Genomic DNA, 17,699 nt, shown 5'->3' with positions numbered 1-17,699 from the left:
ACACCTGAGCTAGTATTTCCACTGGGTGCTGCTCCGTGCTGCGTGGACACATCAGCTCAGGTCTGATCTCTGTGTCTGCCAGCAATTTCAGGACAGCAAGTGCCCAGAAGTGGGAGAGCTTTGGAGAGTGTGGGTCCCTTCCTGTCTGTGCTTTGTTTCTGCCTCTGTTGGCTGCAGGACTGTGCTATTGCACTCCCCAAGTACACAGTGTGCTGTATTTTCATTTATGCCTGCCTGCTTATGGGCTGCATTAAGCCCTTCGTCGGGAAGGCCACCTGTGTGGAGCAATGTGCTCAGCAAAACATGCAGTGCCTCTGCTCTGCAGTTCCTCTGGTGTTCTCCCTGCAGGTACAGCTATGGGAGAGCAGTGCAAGGGACCATGCAGGTGACTTTGTGCCAGAAGGCAAGGAGGCGTCCTCGAAATGCCAGCAGGGACATCTGTAGGGAGTACAGCGGTCCGGTGAGTAAAGCCCTGGAAGATACATGGGTAGTGAAGGAGCACAACACAGTATGAAGTGTCAAGGGCTGAGTGAGCAGATTGAACTGTTATGTAGGGAAGGTTTACCAACCTCTGTAATGTATATGTAGACTAATGAGTAATTGTTTTTATTCCATTAATGCATTCCTAACAAAGTATTTCATAGCTGGGCTCTTCCCTTGTACATATATGGTTGAAAATTTTTCATGCTTTATGATTTGTCATTATGACTTGTTATGGTAGTTGTAATCTTCCAGCTCTGGGAATGATTTGTTACTTTGAATTTTCATTTGATTCTGCAGTTCTTCTAGCTAGATCTATTAAAATACTCATATATTTGCTCTGTGATCCAGTTAGTACAGTCTTTGGATTTCTACTGAAGCTGGAAACTTGCCTACATTGTAACTAACTTTGATAAAACTGTGATGCGTGCTTTGTTTTATATTTGTACAATGTGAATTACACATATTCATTCATATAAAGTAGAAAATACAGAATTTAAAATGTGAACCATATCTATCTATCTATGATTCTGCATTATTTCTTGTTGCAGTCAACAGTTATGACAGAATGACTAATACCTCGTACTTCTGACTCCTTCCCTCCTCCCCAGCCCCAAATAATATCTACCACTTCCTACTGCAGACCGTGAGCAAGGGGTGCTTCACCCCTTCTGTAAGCACGTCAGTCTTCAATTTGGCTCCCGGCGAGGAAAACAGCAAGCTCTATGCAGAAGCCTCTCTCCTGGAGATGGGCACAGGTACCCACGGGTTCAGCAGAGAAGGTGCAAGGGTGAGAGGGACCATTGTGGGGGGGATGAGGGTCAGAGTGGGCACACCTCTTCCTCTCCTCCGCCTGGTGCTGGGACCATCACAGAACATGGAAAGCGGTCGCACCCGAGGAACTCATGTGCCCACGGAGAGCTATGCTGCCAGCAGCAGGCGGATGAGATGTGGCTGGGAGTGTGGTCCGTGAGGCCACAAAGAGGCTTAGGGACATCTTAACTAAAGAAAGAGCCGCCACAAGAACAGCCTCCAAACCTTGAATGGTGCTGGTGTTGGGAGGGAAGTTTGAGATACTCTGCTTAAAGGGGCTGGGAATAACCAAGTGAGATTAAACTAGGGTGCAGTAGTCACCTCCAATACTGATCCTTCTTCCCTTGCACTCTGTGTTCCAACAGGGGTGCAGATCAACACCTCCAGCCAAATCCTCATCTCCAGGATAGGTGCAAGGGCAGTGTTTGAGATGCCAAATGCATATTACATCCCTGGAGTACCCTACAGGGGAAAGGTGATTTTTTTTTTCCCCTTGCTTCTTCCTCCCCATCATTTGCCAAGGAATTTAGTGTCTAATAAATTTTGCTGACCCAAACCATTTTCTGTTCCTGAGACAGAGTACTTTACCTTGCAGTGTGTCACATCATTACTTGACAATGCAGCTCCAGTTTCTGCATTTCAGATTCCCCGATGTTTTTACACTTCCAGCTTCTGCTGAAAGCGACAAGTGATGTCTCAGCAGGGATGCTGGGTTGCAAGGATGTCTCAGCTGTTGGCTAGGAGATGAGCTCTTCATGCTCTAGCCACACACACCTTTTGGAGTGGACAGGTTTTAATCACTCTCAGCTTAGCTTTAGAGATGAGGGAGTTTTATAGGTCTCCTGTCTTCTTGGGGCCAGGCTGAAGTTAAGGCCAACTGCACAGGAGGCTCTATGTTTGTCAGAGGGAGGAATGTTTTGGGCATGACACTGGAAGGAATATCTGACTTTGGCTTTTCTGCCTCACCCTATTGTCACCAGATTAAGCTTCAGGATCACTATGGAAATGGTATGAAAAACAGAAAAGTCTACCTCGTGATAAAGTTCATGAGGCGTCGGTTTATCAAAACGTACATCACGGATGGCAGTGGAATAGCATCGTTCAATCTGGACACAACTGCCTGGAACAGCTCATCAGTCTCTTTGGAGGTAAATCCCACTTTCCTGCATACAGGAAAGTGAGAATCCTTGAGGTCTGCCAGTGCTCCCCACTGCTGCCCTGCAGTCCCCCTGCCAGCTCAGGCCTGGGCTCCCTGCTTGGAAGGCACCAAGTGGCAGCCTTTCCCAAACCAAGCTGATGACAGCCTGACAAAGCACTGAAGCATGAAACTCTTGATTTCTGTGTGTCTCTGGTCCCCTCTCAGGGAAGGTTCACACTGGAGGATCTCACACACACACCTCGAAAAACTGACTTCAGTTACACAAATGCTTACCATCACCTGCAACCCTTCCATGTCACAACCAAGAGCTTCTTGGACATACACCCACTCGTAGAAACACTGCCTTGTGGGCTGAAGCAGAACATCCAGGTGACCTTCACTCTCAGTCGGGATGACCTGGGAGAAGATACCAGCCGTATAGGTTTTGCATATTATGTGAGTAAGGGTAGTAGAGAACCTGGGAGGAAAGGCTGCACTGATGGGACCAGACCCCAGTGAAATGTTGAGGGTGTAATTTAGATCATGCCTGGAGGGATGACAGGAAAAACTTGTTCTTGGAGAATTGGGTGAATGCTACACCCAGTACAGCTCAGCCTGGCCACAGTGTGATCCTGGTACCAGGGCCCCAGTCACCTCCATGCGTGAGAGGAGGCTTCTACCTTTGCAGCCCATTGCCCACTTAACCTCTGCCAAGGCTGCAGTGGGAAGTGTCTTGTGCAGAGTTTGCTGTCAAGCTCTTTCCCCTGTAAAACTGTATGAGGGATCACTTTTTCACTCTGGTTATCAAACAGCTGCCCAGTGGAAATGGCTTTTGGTCTGGTCTGGAGAGCTGCCTAGGAGAGCAGAAATACCTTGGCTGTCTCTCAGTTATCTCCAGTGAACCCAGTACCCATCCATTGCCCTAACTGGACAGACCAGACCAGAATCTCACATGTTAAAGCTTCTCCTCCCACATTATGATGTCTGCAAATGTGCTGGACCCGAGGCGTGGGGTTGGTTTGGACCCACAGTTTATTTCTGAGGCTTTTTAGGAGAGCAAGATGCACAGGGGTGAGTGTGACTGCGCTCCAGTGGCAAACAGCAGTCTGCTCATCCTGTGTTGCTCCTCCTGCAGGTCACTGGGAAGGCTGGAATTGTTGTCAGGGGCCAGAGGACTGTCCAGGTTGGGAAGCTGAACAGTAAGTCTGCGGCAGCCAAACCATGGGAAACAGTTGCGCCCGGTGTGTTTCTAGGTTGGACAGTGAGAGTTGCCAGAGTTTCTCCCAAATTCCCTGAACCTATAGGTCCTGGACAATCAGTGAACAGGACAGGGGGAGGCTGAGGAAGCAGTTGTGTCAGCTGGAAGAGGCTGAAAAGACAGAACTATGCAAGAGAGACTAGGAGGACCTGTGGGAAGATGGAGCACCTGGGGTCAGAGAATGGAGGGAGATGGCAGACAGAGCAGCAGCAGGAATTGGTTTGACATTGTGGGATTATAAAGCAGAAAAAGGAAGGAGGGAAGAAGGAGATCTCGATGGGGCTGTGATGAAAACATTTTACCTTTCCTTCCTCAGTGTTGAAGGGCTCGTTCTCCATACCTTTGACCTTCACTGCCGACTTCACCCCATCACCTTCCTTAGTGGTGTACACCATCTTCCCCAATGGAGGGGTAACAGCAGACAGCATCCGTTTCGATGTTGCCTTGTGCTTTGAAAATCAGGTGAGACATTCCTGTGGCTGAGGGAGAGCTGACAAGCAGGAGTCAGCAGCTCTGGGGAAAGGAGACCCTCAGATCCTTCAAAGAGAGAACTGGGGAGAAGAGAGAAGGGGATGTCTGCAGCATAGTGCCCACAGACCAGGAAAGCTTCAGCAGTTACTTCTGCTCATAGCAGTGGCTGAGTGGGGAAGACGCCAGCTGGTCTCCTTCTTTCTGTCTGTGCTGCCTGTCTGTCAGCCTCCTCACCCCTCTTTCTCTCTTTTTTGTATTTCCTTTCCTGGTGTGTTGCTCAAGGTCAAGGTAGGATTCCCAACGAAAGAAGCCCACCCAGGGTCAACAGTGCAGCTCCGACTGCAGGCAGCCCCTGGCTCCCTGTGTGCAGTACAGGCAGCAGATGAAAACATGTTCTTTGTGAGACCAGAGAGCAAGCTAACAAGCCAAATGGTGAGTGTCTGTGTATCTGGGCAAAAAACCAAGCATGACAGATGAGCTGGGGGAGGCAGGCAGGGGCTGTGGCAAGCAGAGCCAGAGGCCAATGGATGAGGACGACTTTGTGTGGAGGAGAAAGCAAGGTCTGCCTAGGGAGGTGGACAGAAGCAGATATGTATGCCAGGGGAGGGTGGAGCGAAGCATCTGGAGGTATCTGCTCCTTGCCCGATTCTTCCCTGCCTGTGGGTTTCTCTAGGTCTATGGATTGTTCCCTGCTGCCTACAAACATGGATACCCTGCCCAAGTAGAAGAGCATTCACATCACTGTGTTCAGCCCCAGTCCACGTCATCTCTGCTACGAGGGAAGCCACAGCATTCCTTTCAGCCTGACATCTTTAACCTCTTCCGGGTAATCACCTCATGCTTTTCCCAGAGTTGTTGAAACTATGAGCATCTGAGACATCTTTCTCCTCAAGCAATCTGAGAATGCCTTGCCTTCTCCAGACAGCCCCTGCTGTTGGTCCTGACCTAGCTGTGCTGTCTCAAGAGATGTACAATCCCATTATGAGTATGAACATTTGTATTCCCCTCCACAGAAGCAGAAAGCAAGACCATGAATGAGATCCTGGACCAGCAAAACCCAGCTTTTTGGGCTTGGGAATGAGATCCTGGGCTGTACTCTTTGTCTACAGTATTAGAGAAAAGAGAGACATGGAGTGATCCCAAGCATTAAACCACAGATCGTTGACATGGCTTAGTTGTTAGCCTGTTCTCTGGCACTGTTTTGGGCTGTTCCCAGGCAGATCTCCTCTAGAAAGTGCTAGCCTTAAGCAACATGGACACAAGATAGGCAGTGCCATTTGGCCTTGGACCTGGGGATCAGATCCTGTCTTTTATTTAGCAATAGAAACACATCCTAAGAGGCTCTTTCACAGCATAGGGACATCTCTTGTGTTTGTGGACAGGACCATGTCACAGCCCCAAGGGCTGAATGGGAGGATGTGTTCCCCATCACACCTCTGTATGGCTTCAGAAAGCAGATTTCATCCAGCTATTCCTGCCAGCATGCATGAGGGGATGGGGCAGGACACTGACACCTCTCCTCTGTGACCTTGCCACTGGATATGTGTTGAGAAGAGCAAGACATCCCGGTGTCCCCCAGTAGTGAGGTGGTGGTTTAGTGGTGTCCTGAGAAAAAAGGGATCGGGGAGGCTGTGCCATGCCTCCCTCAGCACTGTGTCTGCTTGGGCCAGTGCTGCTCTGGGGGCTGTCCTGGCCCCGATGGTTTTCAGAGTAATTTTGAAGAGCAGTGGCTGCTTTTCCCCACTCACAGATGCTTTTCTGCCTTCCCTGCCCTCCTTCTTTTCCTAACAGAACATGGGGCTGAAAATCTTCTCAAACCTTGTAATCAAGAAGCCATCTCAGTGCTTTCATCGGGTGGATAGGAAGCTGACCATTGGTGAGCTGCACTTTCAGCCTGCCTGGGACATGAGGTCACCGAGATGGAAGAACCCTCTGATCTCTGGGGTTTGCTGGTGGTGGATATTGACTCTCTGAGAAGTAATGGGTATGGCTGCCACAGCCTAGCGGCCTGGTCTACCAGCCTTGGCAGGAATGACCCAGTCCCTGTAAAAAGGGCTCTGAAGAATGTCGCTAGCGGGACGTTCCCTAAGATTAAAGGATGGCAATCCCTTTCCTGGCACAGCCAAACCCAAGTGTGGGCCAGGATCTGTTTCCCAGTAACTACCCCACAGGCTGTGCTGAGACCTGGCTTCTGTCCCCACCTGCGGCTGCAGGGACAGCCGCTTCCTTCCTCTATGTCTCAGTTTGTGCTAAATAATCATACTAAGCTGGCTCACATGCCTTCTTGTATTTAAACCATTGCTTGCAGAGGCCTGTGAGGCTTGTCTGCAGACAAGCAAACAATATTGTTATTCACAGAATTACAGAAGTGTTGGTTCAAATGACTCTCTGAAGGTCTTGTTAGTGCCAACTCTGGGTCAGGTCAACAAGAGGCTTTGTCTAACTAAGTCTTGGAAAACTTGCAACCAGCTCACTGCAAGCTGGTTCTCCTGTTACCAGTGTCTCTTCCTTTCTTATTTTCCCTCTCCTACCAAATCAGCCCACTCCCTTGTGTTTTCCTCTGCCAAACTCTTCCCATGTCTCTCTTACTGCTTGCTTTGCCTCTTGCCCCAGTGCTATGCTGTCTATCATTGGCAGAGTTCCCCTCTCCTGCTCTGGTGGGACTCCTTATTCTCTCTTTCAGGGGGGCCTTCTACAGAAGACCAAAGAATCACTAAGGAACAACCCCAATTTACAACCCATGAAAGACTTCACCACTATTTCCCTGAGACTTGGATCTGGAATCTATTCTCTGTTGGGTAAGTAAGTGATGCCAGACTTTACAAATGGACAGAAGGATGATCCCTTTGTTATTGAATCTTGGCTGACTTGCATTTGTGCAGAAGTCCAGCCATAGGTGTAAAGAGAGGGCTGCACGTGAATTTTGTGGCTCTTCCCTGCATTTGTAGCGTGTCAGACTGAAGGACTAGTAGACTTTGAGTTGTAGAACTGAAGTCTACACAGGTTTAGAGAAGAGCAATACAGTTCAAGACCAAACCACCAAGTATTCTCTCTTCACCCATTGGGGTACACTCTACTAAATTCTCAATTTGGTGGGTGCACCAGCTGAATTTGTAGCCATAGTTGCCACAGTGCTTAGATTAAGACTGATGAATCAGCATCAGGAGGATGTGGTGCTGCTGCTTTCCAGAACATTGTGCTATTGACTGAGTGTCCAGAGCTGGAATGCTCAAGCAATGTCTTGCTCAGGAGAAGGGTACAAAGCTGTTACCAATGGCACTTAAGCAGGGTTTATGGCTTTAGGGAACAAATTACTGAGAGATGCCTTGCTGTGAGCCACTGGAACAGAAGTCATTGGTAATATAGCAGAGGTTGTTCCGAGCATGAGGACCTGCACAGCCTCCCTCACCCAGGGCCATGAGCCCTCCCCGTTGTAGCGGAGTGGGATGACTTTCTTCATGCAAGTGCTCTCTTCCTCTCAGCTCCAACGGCAGCAGGAGCGTCCTGGTCACAGTGCCTGCTGCTGCTGCAGAGTGGAAAGTCAAGGCCTTCTGCTTGTCTGGGAGGGGATTTGGCCTTGCCCCGACTACTAGCCTCAGAACGGTCCAGCCCTTTTTTGTGGATGTGACGCTGCCATATTCTGTCATCCGAGGAGAGACCTTTGTGCTGCAAGCTACTGTCTTCAACTACCTGCAGCAGTGCGTACAGGTGTGTGCCTGTGCCACAGGTAACACTCTGTGGGACAGACCTACCATGACTTCCAGTTTTAGAGCGTGTTCTGCCAAGCCATCTCTCCTGAGTTGCCTAGTCGCTCACCTGCATCTGTCATTCTCTCAGATCCATGTGGCCCTGGCTAAATCCTCAGACTTCCAGATAGAGCCATGTCGGACCTGCAGGGACAAGGAGTGTCTGTGTGCAGAGGAGTCCAAGACCTTCATGTGGAATGTGACAGCAGTCCAGCTGGGTACGGCAGCAAAAATGGGAATGGTGATGGGGAAACCTATCACCATTGAGTGAGAGGGAGTGAGAGTTCCAGAGAAGCTGGCAGAGCCTTGATTCCTCTGGATCCTGAAATTTATGTGTGGTGGTTCAAGCATGCGATCCATCATGCCTCCTTTCTTTGTCTTTTTTAGACAGGCTCATCAGAGAGGGTAGGAACTGAATGGGTGGCATGGAGAACTCTTAAAAAGAGGGCTGTGGTACCAGCTGGGGAGGAGGGGGCTGCGTGGATGTGGGTGGGGAAACCTTGTATTGCTGGTGCTGTGCTTCATATGCAATGAGAAGGGGATACTGGGGTCCAAGGGGCTTCTGGACCTTCTGTGGTTACAGTCATATGTAGCGCAATGAAGTCACTGTTGGTGATACATTACCTAGTTCCCTCATGCGTAGGGTGTCTGAACAAGCCATCAGTACTGGCTCGTTCACCTTTACTGGCCACACCGCTGAGGCTATGAAGACCAGCCACCCTAAGGATCTCAGACCACTGTCAGTTAAAGCAAATTGACTCTGTTTGTCTACTGGTATAACAAACAGGCTCTGCTCAATTTATTTGCTAGGGACTCTGAATATCACAGTGAGGATAGAGGTACTGGACACCACGCCACGGTGTGGGGGCAGGAAGCCCTTGCCAGCTACCATGAGGCGGAGGCATACGGTGGTCAAACACTTGCTGGTCCGGGTCAGTATGAGAGCAGGCTCTCTTCTTTCTCTGAGTATCCCTGCCACTGGGGGAAGGGAGGCTGAGCTGGGATGAATGATTTTCTCTCCTCATTTTTTAGCCAGCATTAGCATACTAAGTCTGTAGCTCAGATTGCTTTGTTCTCCGCAGGACGTAGCCAAGCCTGTATGTAACCTTCTTGTGGTACTCTTTCTTGAGCTGTATTCATACACCATGTCGGTGTTTCTCCCTGTACCTTTCCCTGCTCAATCACCCATTGTACAAGAGCTTTTGTATATGCTCACTGACCAGAGAGCCCTGTTCCTCAGGCTTGCTCTTGCTCTCTTGAGCAGTGAAGCAGGTAGCTTCAGTGCAGACCTGCCAAAGGTGAGGAAGATGGAGTCCTCTGACAGCCCGGGGACTAACTACTGAATTAAGACCTGAAATTACTCTGAAATTTTGCTTCTGTTTTGGAAATTTTGTGTGTAATCTTGTTTCTCCTGTCCCATGTTCATGTTTCTGCGCTGGCAGCCAGAAGGTGTGTTAGTGGAGAAGTCTTACAGCTCTTTTCTTTGCCCGAGAGGAGGTATGTGGACAGCCTGAATGGGTTCTCCAGCCTGAAATAACTAGACCTGAGAGTAGGACTAAACTGTGGGAGGTCTGATGAAAGAATGTTTTCAAATGATTTTTCATATAGGAAATTTCATGTCCTATTAGACAGGAAAGAACAAGAAATATTATTTCCACATGTGCTGTCCTACTGAATTTGCCACTGAGTATAGATGACAAAATCCTGCCCTGTAGCCTCCTTCCCGCCCTGTAGCCCCCAGGCATTCCTGGGGCTTGATAGTGAGAGCTGCTTCAGCCCTCCCACCCTGTCCCTGCAGCATTGCAAGGCTCTCCAGGATGTCCCCCTGCCCAGTGATGACCAACTGTGATTCTTGTGAAGCTTGTGAAGCATAGTGAATTGAGTTGTGAAGCTTGGTGAGCCCTCAGCCTGGCCAGCAGCTCTCATGTATCTTCTAATCTGAAAAGTTTCCAGGCAATGGAACTTGGTGTGATGACTGGGACAGACTGTAGGGAGTAGTCTGTGTGAGCGGGATGGGATGTAGGCAGTGTCCCATTTATCTGTGCCAGTCTAGTCCCTCTGGTTAGATGCATTTGGCTTGATTTTTCATGCTACACCTTTATCCTGTCGTTATCAGGAAACATGGTTGAAGAACCTGTGTCCCTTCAGCTCCCTGACAATGTAGTAAAGGGATCTGCCAGGGCTTCCATTTCCATCTCAGGTAAGTGATTTCTATTGTGGGCTCACTGACTGCTGTTACAGATGAGCAAGGCTTAACTTGGTGATGGTGTCAGGAGATCCATTTGACATGAAACTGCTCAAAAGAGACAATGCTGTGTTTCTGTTCTCTGCAAGGTTTGCCAACACCTGGCTTTCAGATTTTTGGATCAGCACTTAGGCTTTCATGGGAAAAGTAATCCGCAGAGGAGAATAATCCTTATTTTTCTAGCTAGGACTTTGGAGCAGAGACTCTAGGCCATTATTTTTACTGGGACTTTGGGACCTTGGCTAGTTCTATGTAGATACAATCAGCAAAGCTCATAACCACCTTGTCTCCCTGTTAAGTTTTACTGCTACAACAGAAGGTCCTGGACAGAAGAAATCCTTCTCAGCATTGCCAAGATATGAAAGAACATTTTTGAGAGGCTACTGGGACCAGACATACCTACCATTCAATACACTTCTTTGCACTGGGCTCATTTGCCCCCATGCCAGAACTGGTAAGAAGCCAGGCCTGGCATAAGTAGCCATGGATATTATGGATATTATGCAACAGAGCCCCAAAGGAGGAAACTGAATACAAGGCTTTTCTGGCTGGCTGGAGGACATATGGACACCTTCACACCAACTGACTAGCACTCCTGCTGGCTTACTGACATTTTGATGCTTGACATATGGCCAGGTAGAGCAGGCCTGGCTAAAGACCAGAAATATCTCAACCTTTCCTTAAGTGCTTTAATATTTGTCTGTCTGTGTGACACACACTAAGCAACTGCAGCTCTGCTCATAGCCTTTTACAAATAGTACTTGTTACGGTTGGAGCCCTTCTGACTGCAAAGGCTGATAAGGGGAAGTTCCTCAGGGACTCCATAGTGTGGTCACCCTGTATCATGATGCCAGACTGGGAAGAGGGTTTTCCTCCTGTGCTGAGATAAAGCACTATTATCCACTGCCTGGCTGAGTAGCTCCTCAAATCATACCTACACTTGCTTTGTTTCTTACATCCTTGCGTAGGTGACCTCCTGGGGACGGCACTGCAGAACCTGGACCACCTGGTGCAGATGCCTCACGGCTGTGGGGAGCAGAACATGGTGCTGTTTGCCCCCATTGTCTATGTGCTGCAGTACCTGGAGAAGACAAGGCAGCTGACCCCTGAGATCAAGGAGAGGGCAACAGGATTCCTGCGCAATGGCAAGGACAACAGACCCACCTTGCTCCTCTGCCTTCCACTGCATCCAGCCTACCAATAGCTCTTGCCCTTTGCTCTCACTCTGTCGATTTTGGCACCTCTGTGTTGCTATGCTGTATTAATCACTGTTCCCATCTCCCCAGGGTATCAGATGCAGCTTCTTTATAGGCAGAGAGATGGGTCCTACAATGTCTTTGGGCAGCAGGATGAAGAAGGGAACACTTGGTAAGCACTGCAAATATCCTTTACTCCTGATTTTTCCTGTCTGGGCCAGAGCAGCTAATGTGCCTGGGAAAAATGTTGGGTTATGTGTTCCTTCTTTTGGATGGAGATCCCAGGAGCTGTCTGGCAGGGAGAGAGATTGAGGGACTCCAGCCACTTGAAAAAGCAGTGAGGCAGGGTAGCAGACTTTCTGGGAAAGTGGAACAACAAAGCTGTGGTCCCAGGGGGGTGGGAGGTCCCTTTTTGTCACTATGGCCCTGCTGTTGCCCCACAGACAACACCAGGTACTGCTGGGGGTGTCCCAGCAGCCAAGAGTGGTCAATACTGACTAGAGGTAGATCAGGACAAGCAATAAAAAATTGTCTCTCTTGGGAGATTTTGAAAGAGCTGCATTGGCCCAGCTTGACCCTGTGGTGTCAATGGAGAAAGGGAGGGAGGAAGAAAATGGGGAATTCAAGATTGTCTCTAGGTATTTGGGGGAGATAGATAAACTGCAATGGGTAAAAGTAGAAGGGGTAAGAGGTTTTTCACCTGTGAAATGACTGGGTAAAGCAGTAATGCATGAATAGCACATTTGTGGAGCCAGGCTGAGGGAGAGGAGCCACTTGGGTCCTGTGGACCATTTCCACTTTTAGCTTGCTTTTCTGTAAGAAAATGACTCTTTTTTGGCACCCCACTATATCAGTGTTAACTTCAGGGACAAACACCAGGAGGCCTTTGACTTTCTCTTTACCTTCTTTGTGTTTCTCTTTCTCTCACAACTCATCCTCTTCGTAGGCTGACAGCTTTTGTAGTCAAGAGTTTTGGCCAAGCCAGAAAATACATCTATGTAGATGAGAAGAACATCCAGGATGCCCTACGCTGGCTAGAGCAAAACCAGCTCCCCAGTGGCTGCTTTGCAACCAAAGGAAGCCTCTTTCACTCCTCCCTAAAGGTAAATGAGGGCCGAGCCAGGCAGCACAGCTGGGGAATCACTGGACAGATGTTGTGGCAGCAAAAGATTGTGGGATCCCAACGGATCCTGGAAAGTCACTCCTGCAACCTGTGCAACCAGCCTTAAAGAGAGCAGGGTACGAGGTGGGGAACATGAAAAGGATGCTTTTCCTTCTGGGGAGTCACTGCCTGTGATGTCCAAACACCACTGTGTGAATGAAAGGTGCATTCCCTTCACAGGGCAGCGTGGATGATGAAATCTCCCTGGGGGCATATATCGCTGCAGCGCTGCTGGAGCTGGGTCAGCCACTGAAGGTGAGCATGCTCCCCCTCCCTCCTGCTGTCCTGTATGCTCCCGTGCCCAGGCACCACTATGGGGATACGTCAGCTTGTGATGCTGGCATCTCCAGGCCAGGCACAGGTAGGGAGCTGCTGGGAGGAAGCCAATGTTTGGCCAAACTGTGAAGTCATTCCTCTAAAGAGACAGTGCTCTGAAACTGGCATGGTGCAAGTGTTTGGTGGCTGTGGCTCCCAGTGCACACTGGGGCTGCACTGCCTGTTTTCTCAAGAGAGTGTGTAGTTTAATGGGTTTCTCTGGAGCTACATCAGGCAGACATACTCTGGCTCCCTGGAATGAGCTTCCCTGCCCCCTGTTTTGCTCCTGTCAAGAGTTTGGCACGCGTCTCTTTTCCCAATGCAGGGCAAGCTGATGCAGACTACCCTCCACTGCCTGCAGCAGGCAGTTCACAACATCACCAACATATACACAGAAGCCGTGCTGGCCTATGCCTTTGCCCTGGCTGGGGACTATGAGACAACTCAGGAGCTGCTGTATAAACTGGAGGAACAGGCCATCAAATCAGGTGCTGACTGCTGGTTGGGGTAATGCTTCTCGTCCACCTGCTGGGATCTGAAGTAACGTACGCCCAGCTGGAGCGGTTAAAAATGACATATGCATTTGTGCATATTCCTTGTATTTGTGCAGTAGCTGAACTGTGTGACTAAAAATACAGTAATTTGTTTCACATACTGTGAGAGTGACTTATCAGAAAGAGTTTCCTCAGCCTGGAGGATTTCAAGATCCTCTTGAAAGGTAGGAAGGAGGTAGGAATCTGTGAGCTAAGACCAGATGAAGTCCTGGAGAATAAACTGAAGAAAGTGATCCTGGCCTGAGTACAGGGAATGAGCTGAAGGAGCCCTAAAAGCACTCTGGGTTTTGTTTCCTGTGAACCCCCAATTATGTCCTCTCTAGATAGTCTGCATCCTCCTTTTCCTTCTGCAGGAGGACAAATCCACTGGAGCCCCAAGCCAAGCTCTCCAGCTTCCACAGACTTCTGGCCTGGTACTCAGTCAGTGGACGTAGAGTTGACAGCCTACGTGCTTCTGGCGTACCTCTCTAAGCCACGGGTGCATGCAGGTGACATGACAACTGCAGCTGGTATTGTGGCATGGCTGACCCGGCAGCAGAATGCTTACGGGGGCTTTGCCTCCACCCAGGTAACAAGTACCTCCCTGTGGATTGATTTACTTTTGTACCCGAGGTTGGCAGGGGGAGTCCTCTTGAGGTCTTCCTGCTCCAAGTCAGCTTCACTAGAGCTGCTTTCAGAGGGGTGACTGTCTCTCCCTCCCTAGGACACAGTTGTTGCCTTGCAAGCCTTAGCAAAATACGCAGCAAGGACGTTCAGTCCATCAGGCCAGGTGCTTGTAAGGGTGAAGTCCCAGAGGGGCTTCGGGAAGGCTTTCCAAGTCAACCGCCAGAAGCGGCTGCTGGTGCAGCAGGCAGCGCTGACAGAGGTCCCAGGGCAGTTCCTGGTGCAGGTCCACGGCAGCAGCTGCATCTTCGCTCAGGTGAGGTGGTGGGACAAGCATGGGAAAGAAGTGGAGGACTCTGCCTCTTCTCCCAGCATGAGATCATGCCTGGCCTGTCTTTTCCCCTCCTGGCCCTCGCCCTGCAGACAGTGCTGAGGTACCACGAGCCTCCCCCACGGGCTGCTGTAACCTTCACTCTGCGTGTCACCACAGAGCTGACCAACTGTAGCCAGGCCAATGCGCGTGTCCTCACCGTCCACATCCTTGCCAGGTGACCCCGAGGGTTGTTTCCTCCTCCAGTAAGACCTGCTGTGCTTGGGGACAGCAGCCGGGAATGTCTCAGAGCTGCGATGGAGGGACCTGGCACTTGGGGTGGACAGGATAGAGGGTGAATTTCATAGGTGGAAGGGGTGGGGAAGGAAGGTGCTGACTACCTCCTGCGAGAGGAGCAGTGGCTGCTGCGTCCCCAGTCCCTGATGGGCTGCCTGGCTCAGGGTCCTGCACACAGGGCATGGTGGTGGAGTGAAGGGGGGCTGGGAGGACACTATTCTCACAGAGTCAGACCCTCTGACGGTTTCTTCTTCTACAGCTACATCGGGAGCAGAGTCACATCCAACATGGTGATGGTGGAGGTCTCCCTGCTGTCTGGATTTGCCCTGGCTCCCAGATCCAGGATGTTGGTAAGGACTTTGGAATTAAAAACAAAAAAAAGCGGCTGTGGTGAATGGGTGCCACCTGCTTGCTCCTGTTGGGAACTGTTCATTTCAGGCCGTGAGGTAACTAAATTAGCAGGGGCCGTTTGGTGTTGTAATTGAACAAAACCCTCTCATTTCTATAAAGAGCCCACAAAGGCTGGCTATGGGAGATCAGAGGTGGTTCAGCTTCTCCCACCGACACTATTCTGCCTTGGGCCAGGAACAAAATGTGCTGCTGGGTGTGCTAAACACCAGGATTTGTTTGCCAGAAATTCTGAGACAAGATTTATAAGAGAGACTTAGTTCTAGCCAAAAAGATTATATTTTTCCAATTGAGTCATAAAACTGAAAGACATATTTGCACAGCCCCCAGGCAGGTTTTTAAAAGCAGTCTAGCAGTCAGTGAGATAACAAGAATCTTTACTGGTGTCTGCGTGTTTGCTGACCAATGCATCAGTCCTACACACACAGCCTTTTGTCCTCAGAGTGGGAGATTTCTCTAACTGATCAGGGACAGCATAGTTCATCCCCAAGACGCTCACAAGGGATGTCCAGGGGGGACTACCAAAGATATAACCACTAAAACCCTTATGTGTGAGAAAGACGCAGTTCCACGCAGAGTCCAACTCCACACCATACCTTCAATACGACAGTGGGTCCTTCAGGTCGGGAAGCCCTAAGGGAAGTGCTAATGAATTTCCTTGTGTTATTGTTTCCTATCCTAGTTGGAGCGCAGAACTATCATTAAGAAAATAGAAGTGAAAGCTGATGTGGTCTACATTTATCTGGAGAAGGTAAGTGGAAACAAAAGCATTTGGTTTGGCATAGCAAGAGCAAGAGGCCAGAGGACAACGAACTGTGTGAGCAGCCCAGGGCTGGGCTAGGCATGGGGCAAGAGCACTGGTAGAACTGTGGGCAGAGGAAGCTTCCCCAATTTCATTGTTATTGGTTTAACTTTTGCTATTCCTCACACATACTCCATTTCTAAAATCTGGAATCTCTAATGGATTAGAGAGATTTAGTACAGGAAAACATTCAAGCTAGGGAAGATGAAGATGCAATGACTTCTTTCTCCCCTTCCTTGCTAATTTCTTTCCACCTCCACAAGCTCAATGATGAATCTCAGACTTTCACTCTGCAACTGGAACAAGTAATTCAGATGAAGAACCTGAAACCAGCCAGCATCAAAGTCTACGATTACTACCAGCCAGGTGAGTTGCAGAGTCCCTCCTATTGTGGGGTTGGGAGCTGGGTTGCTAGTTCTCTGACTGGAAAAGACGTTGTGCACTCTTCTCTGTGTGCATGCATGTGTATAATCGACTTCTTCATTTCCTTTTGCAGAGGAGCGAGCCTTGGCTGACTACAGTGCTGTCTGTAGTTGAGGTAGGCAGCAAGTCCCTGCATGGCACAAGCAGTGGCATCAGGAAATGAGTCTTGGGTGGGAAAAAAGGAATGTAAGCAATCAAAGACGGAAAGGAGGATGGTAATCAGTGGGGAGCATATATCCAGCTAGAAAGATGAACTGGCAGTTGCCTGTTGCTAGGTGTATAGAGCTAAGATTGGGGCTCTTTTGCAGCCAGGGAGGCAGCTGGAAGGGTCTGATGGAAGGTGGAGACAGGGACAGCGTCTCTCAAAATGAGAGTGAGGAAGGAAGGGCTGAGCATCATGTGGAGTGAGAATGCAGAGCTATAGCAGCCGGTGCTAACAAGGGCCCTCAGACCTGGACAGTGATCCATTCTCTCCACCTCCTGCTATATTCATTGCAGGGTAGGAAGGGGGATTCAGGGAGCCAAAGGAGCAAGCTGAATCTGGGAAGGTGTAATGTTTTGTCTTGTGGGGTGACATACCCAACTGCCAGGAGGGGGGTGGCCTGAAGCCAGGACAGGTCTGGAGAAGTCCTTTCTGGAAGGATAAGACAGAATCTTGACATGGTACATGCTGCATCCTGACACCATTCCACAGAGATAGTGCTGCCTAGGCACCTACCTAGAGAGCCACCCCCACTACTAGCCAAGACAAGGCACCTTCCACAGCCTGGTGATAGCCATGGAGGGCCTGGATCATGCCCTCCTTGCTTGTCTTACCTTCTGTCCCCACATGGTTCCTCAGAAATGGGTGTAGGAGCTCCCAAATTTGTGATAAAGAAAAGGAGAGGAACTGCTACACCATGACTCCTGCCTTTGCCCAATATTTCAGGTTGGTACGGAATGCAAGGAAGTGCCCCAGGTGGGACACAGCCCACATTAAAGTTGACCCCATGTGGTTCTGCAACTGAGTGGATGGACTGATGGATCACAACAGTCCAGCAGTTGTGCCTGCACTGCGAGGGCCTGGGTTGGGGTGGGAGGGGGTGTCACATATCTGGTATGCACCTGGGAAAAAGAATTAAAGTAAGCATGACCCCTGACCTCGCTGCCATTGTGCCAGTTGTTGATGAACATGGGCTTAACCCATGAAGATAGGGTTTCTGCCACTGCCAATGTACAAACCTTCTAGCTCCTCTATTGGTCTTTCCTCATGCTTCCTGTGGTTTCTCCTAATACTTCTTGCAGTAGGACTCAGGCAGCTTTGGCATACAAGATGCAACTGAACATGCTATGACAGCTGTATCTCCTGTGCCCGTCCTGCAAGCTCCTGTGCCATCAGCTCTTCTTGGAAGCAGTGTCCAGATAGTAATGCAGTGCATTGAGACTCTAGCCCGTCACTGCCCTCAGCAGTACAGCCTTGCCAACTGCTCTTGATAAAG

The 17,699-nt window shown here is 49.6% G+C and overlaps 1 protein-coding gene across 1 annotated transcript; it reads left to right on the top strand.

Annotated features, from left to right (window-relative positions):
• The first annotated feature begins 350 nt into the window (after positions 1–350).
• A2ML1 (alpha-2-macroglobulin like 1) lies at positions 351–17,276 on the top strand. The gene is made up of 29 exons (XM_075761960.1): positions 351–460; positions 1,124–1,238; positions 1,659–1,768; positions 2,274–2,441; positions 2,657–2,887; positions 3,567–3,630; positions 4,006–4,151; positions 4,443–4,592; positions 4,834–4,986; positions 5,952–6,036; positions 6,844–6,958; positions 7,643–7,868; positions 7,998–8,124; positions 8,717–8,838; positions 9,349–9,403; positions 10,023–10,106; positions 11,120–11,296; positions 11,438–11,519; positions 12,294–12,450; positions 12,690–12,764; positions 13,150–13,312; positions 13,732–13,946; positions 14,082–14,297; positions 14,405–14,529; positions 14,848–14,938; positions 15,679–15,747; positions 16,062–16,164; positions 16,295–16,336; positions 17,150–17,276. Exons 1-28 carry the CDS (start codon positions 380–382, stop codon positions 16,333–16,335), a joined length of 3,546 nt encoding a protein of 1,181 aa, XP_075618075.1. The 5' UTR covers positions 351–379; the 3' UTR covers position 16,336; positions 17,150–17,276.
• The last annotated feature ends 423 nt before the right edge of the window (positions 17,277–17,699 follow it).

Source organism: Balearica regulorum, chromosome 1 (genome assembly GCF_011004875.1).
Source record: "Balearica regulorum gibbericeps isolate bBalReg1 chromosome 1, bBalReg1.pri, whole genome shotgun sequence".
NCBI lineage: Eukaryota > Metazoa > Chordata > Aves > Gruiformes > Gruidae > Balearica > Balearica regulorum.
This window is presented reverse-complemented; position numbering and strand designations above follow the sequence as displayed.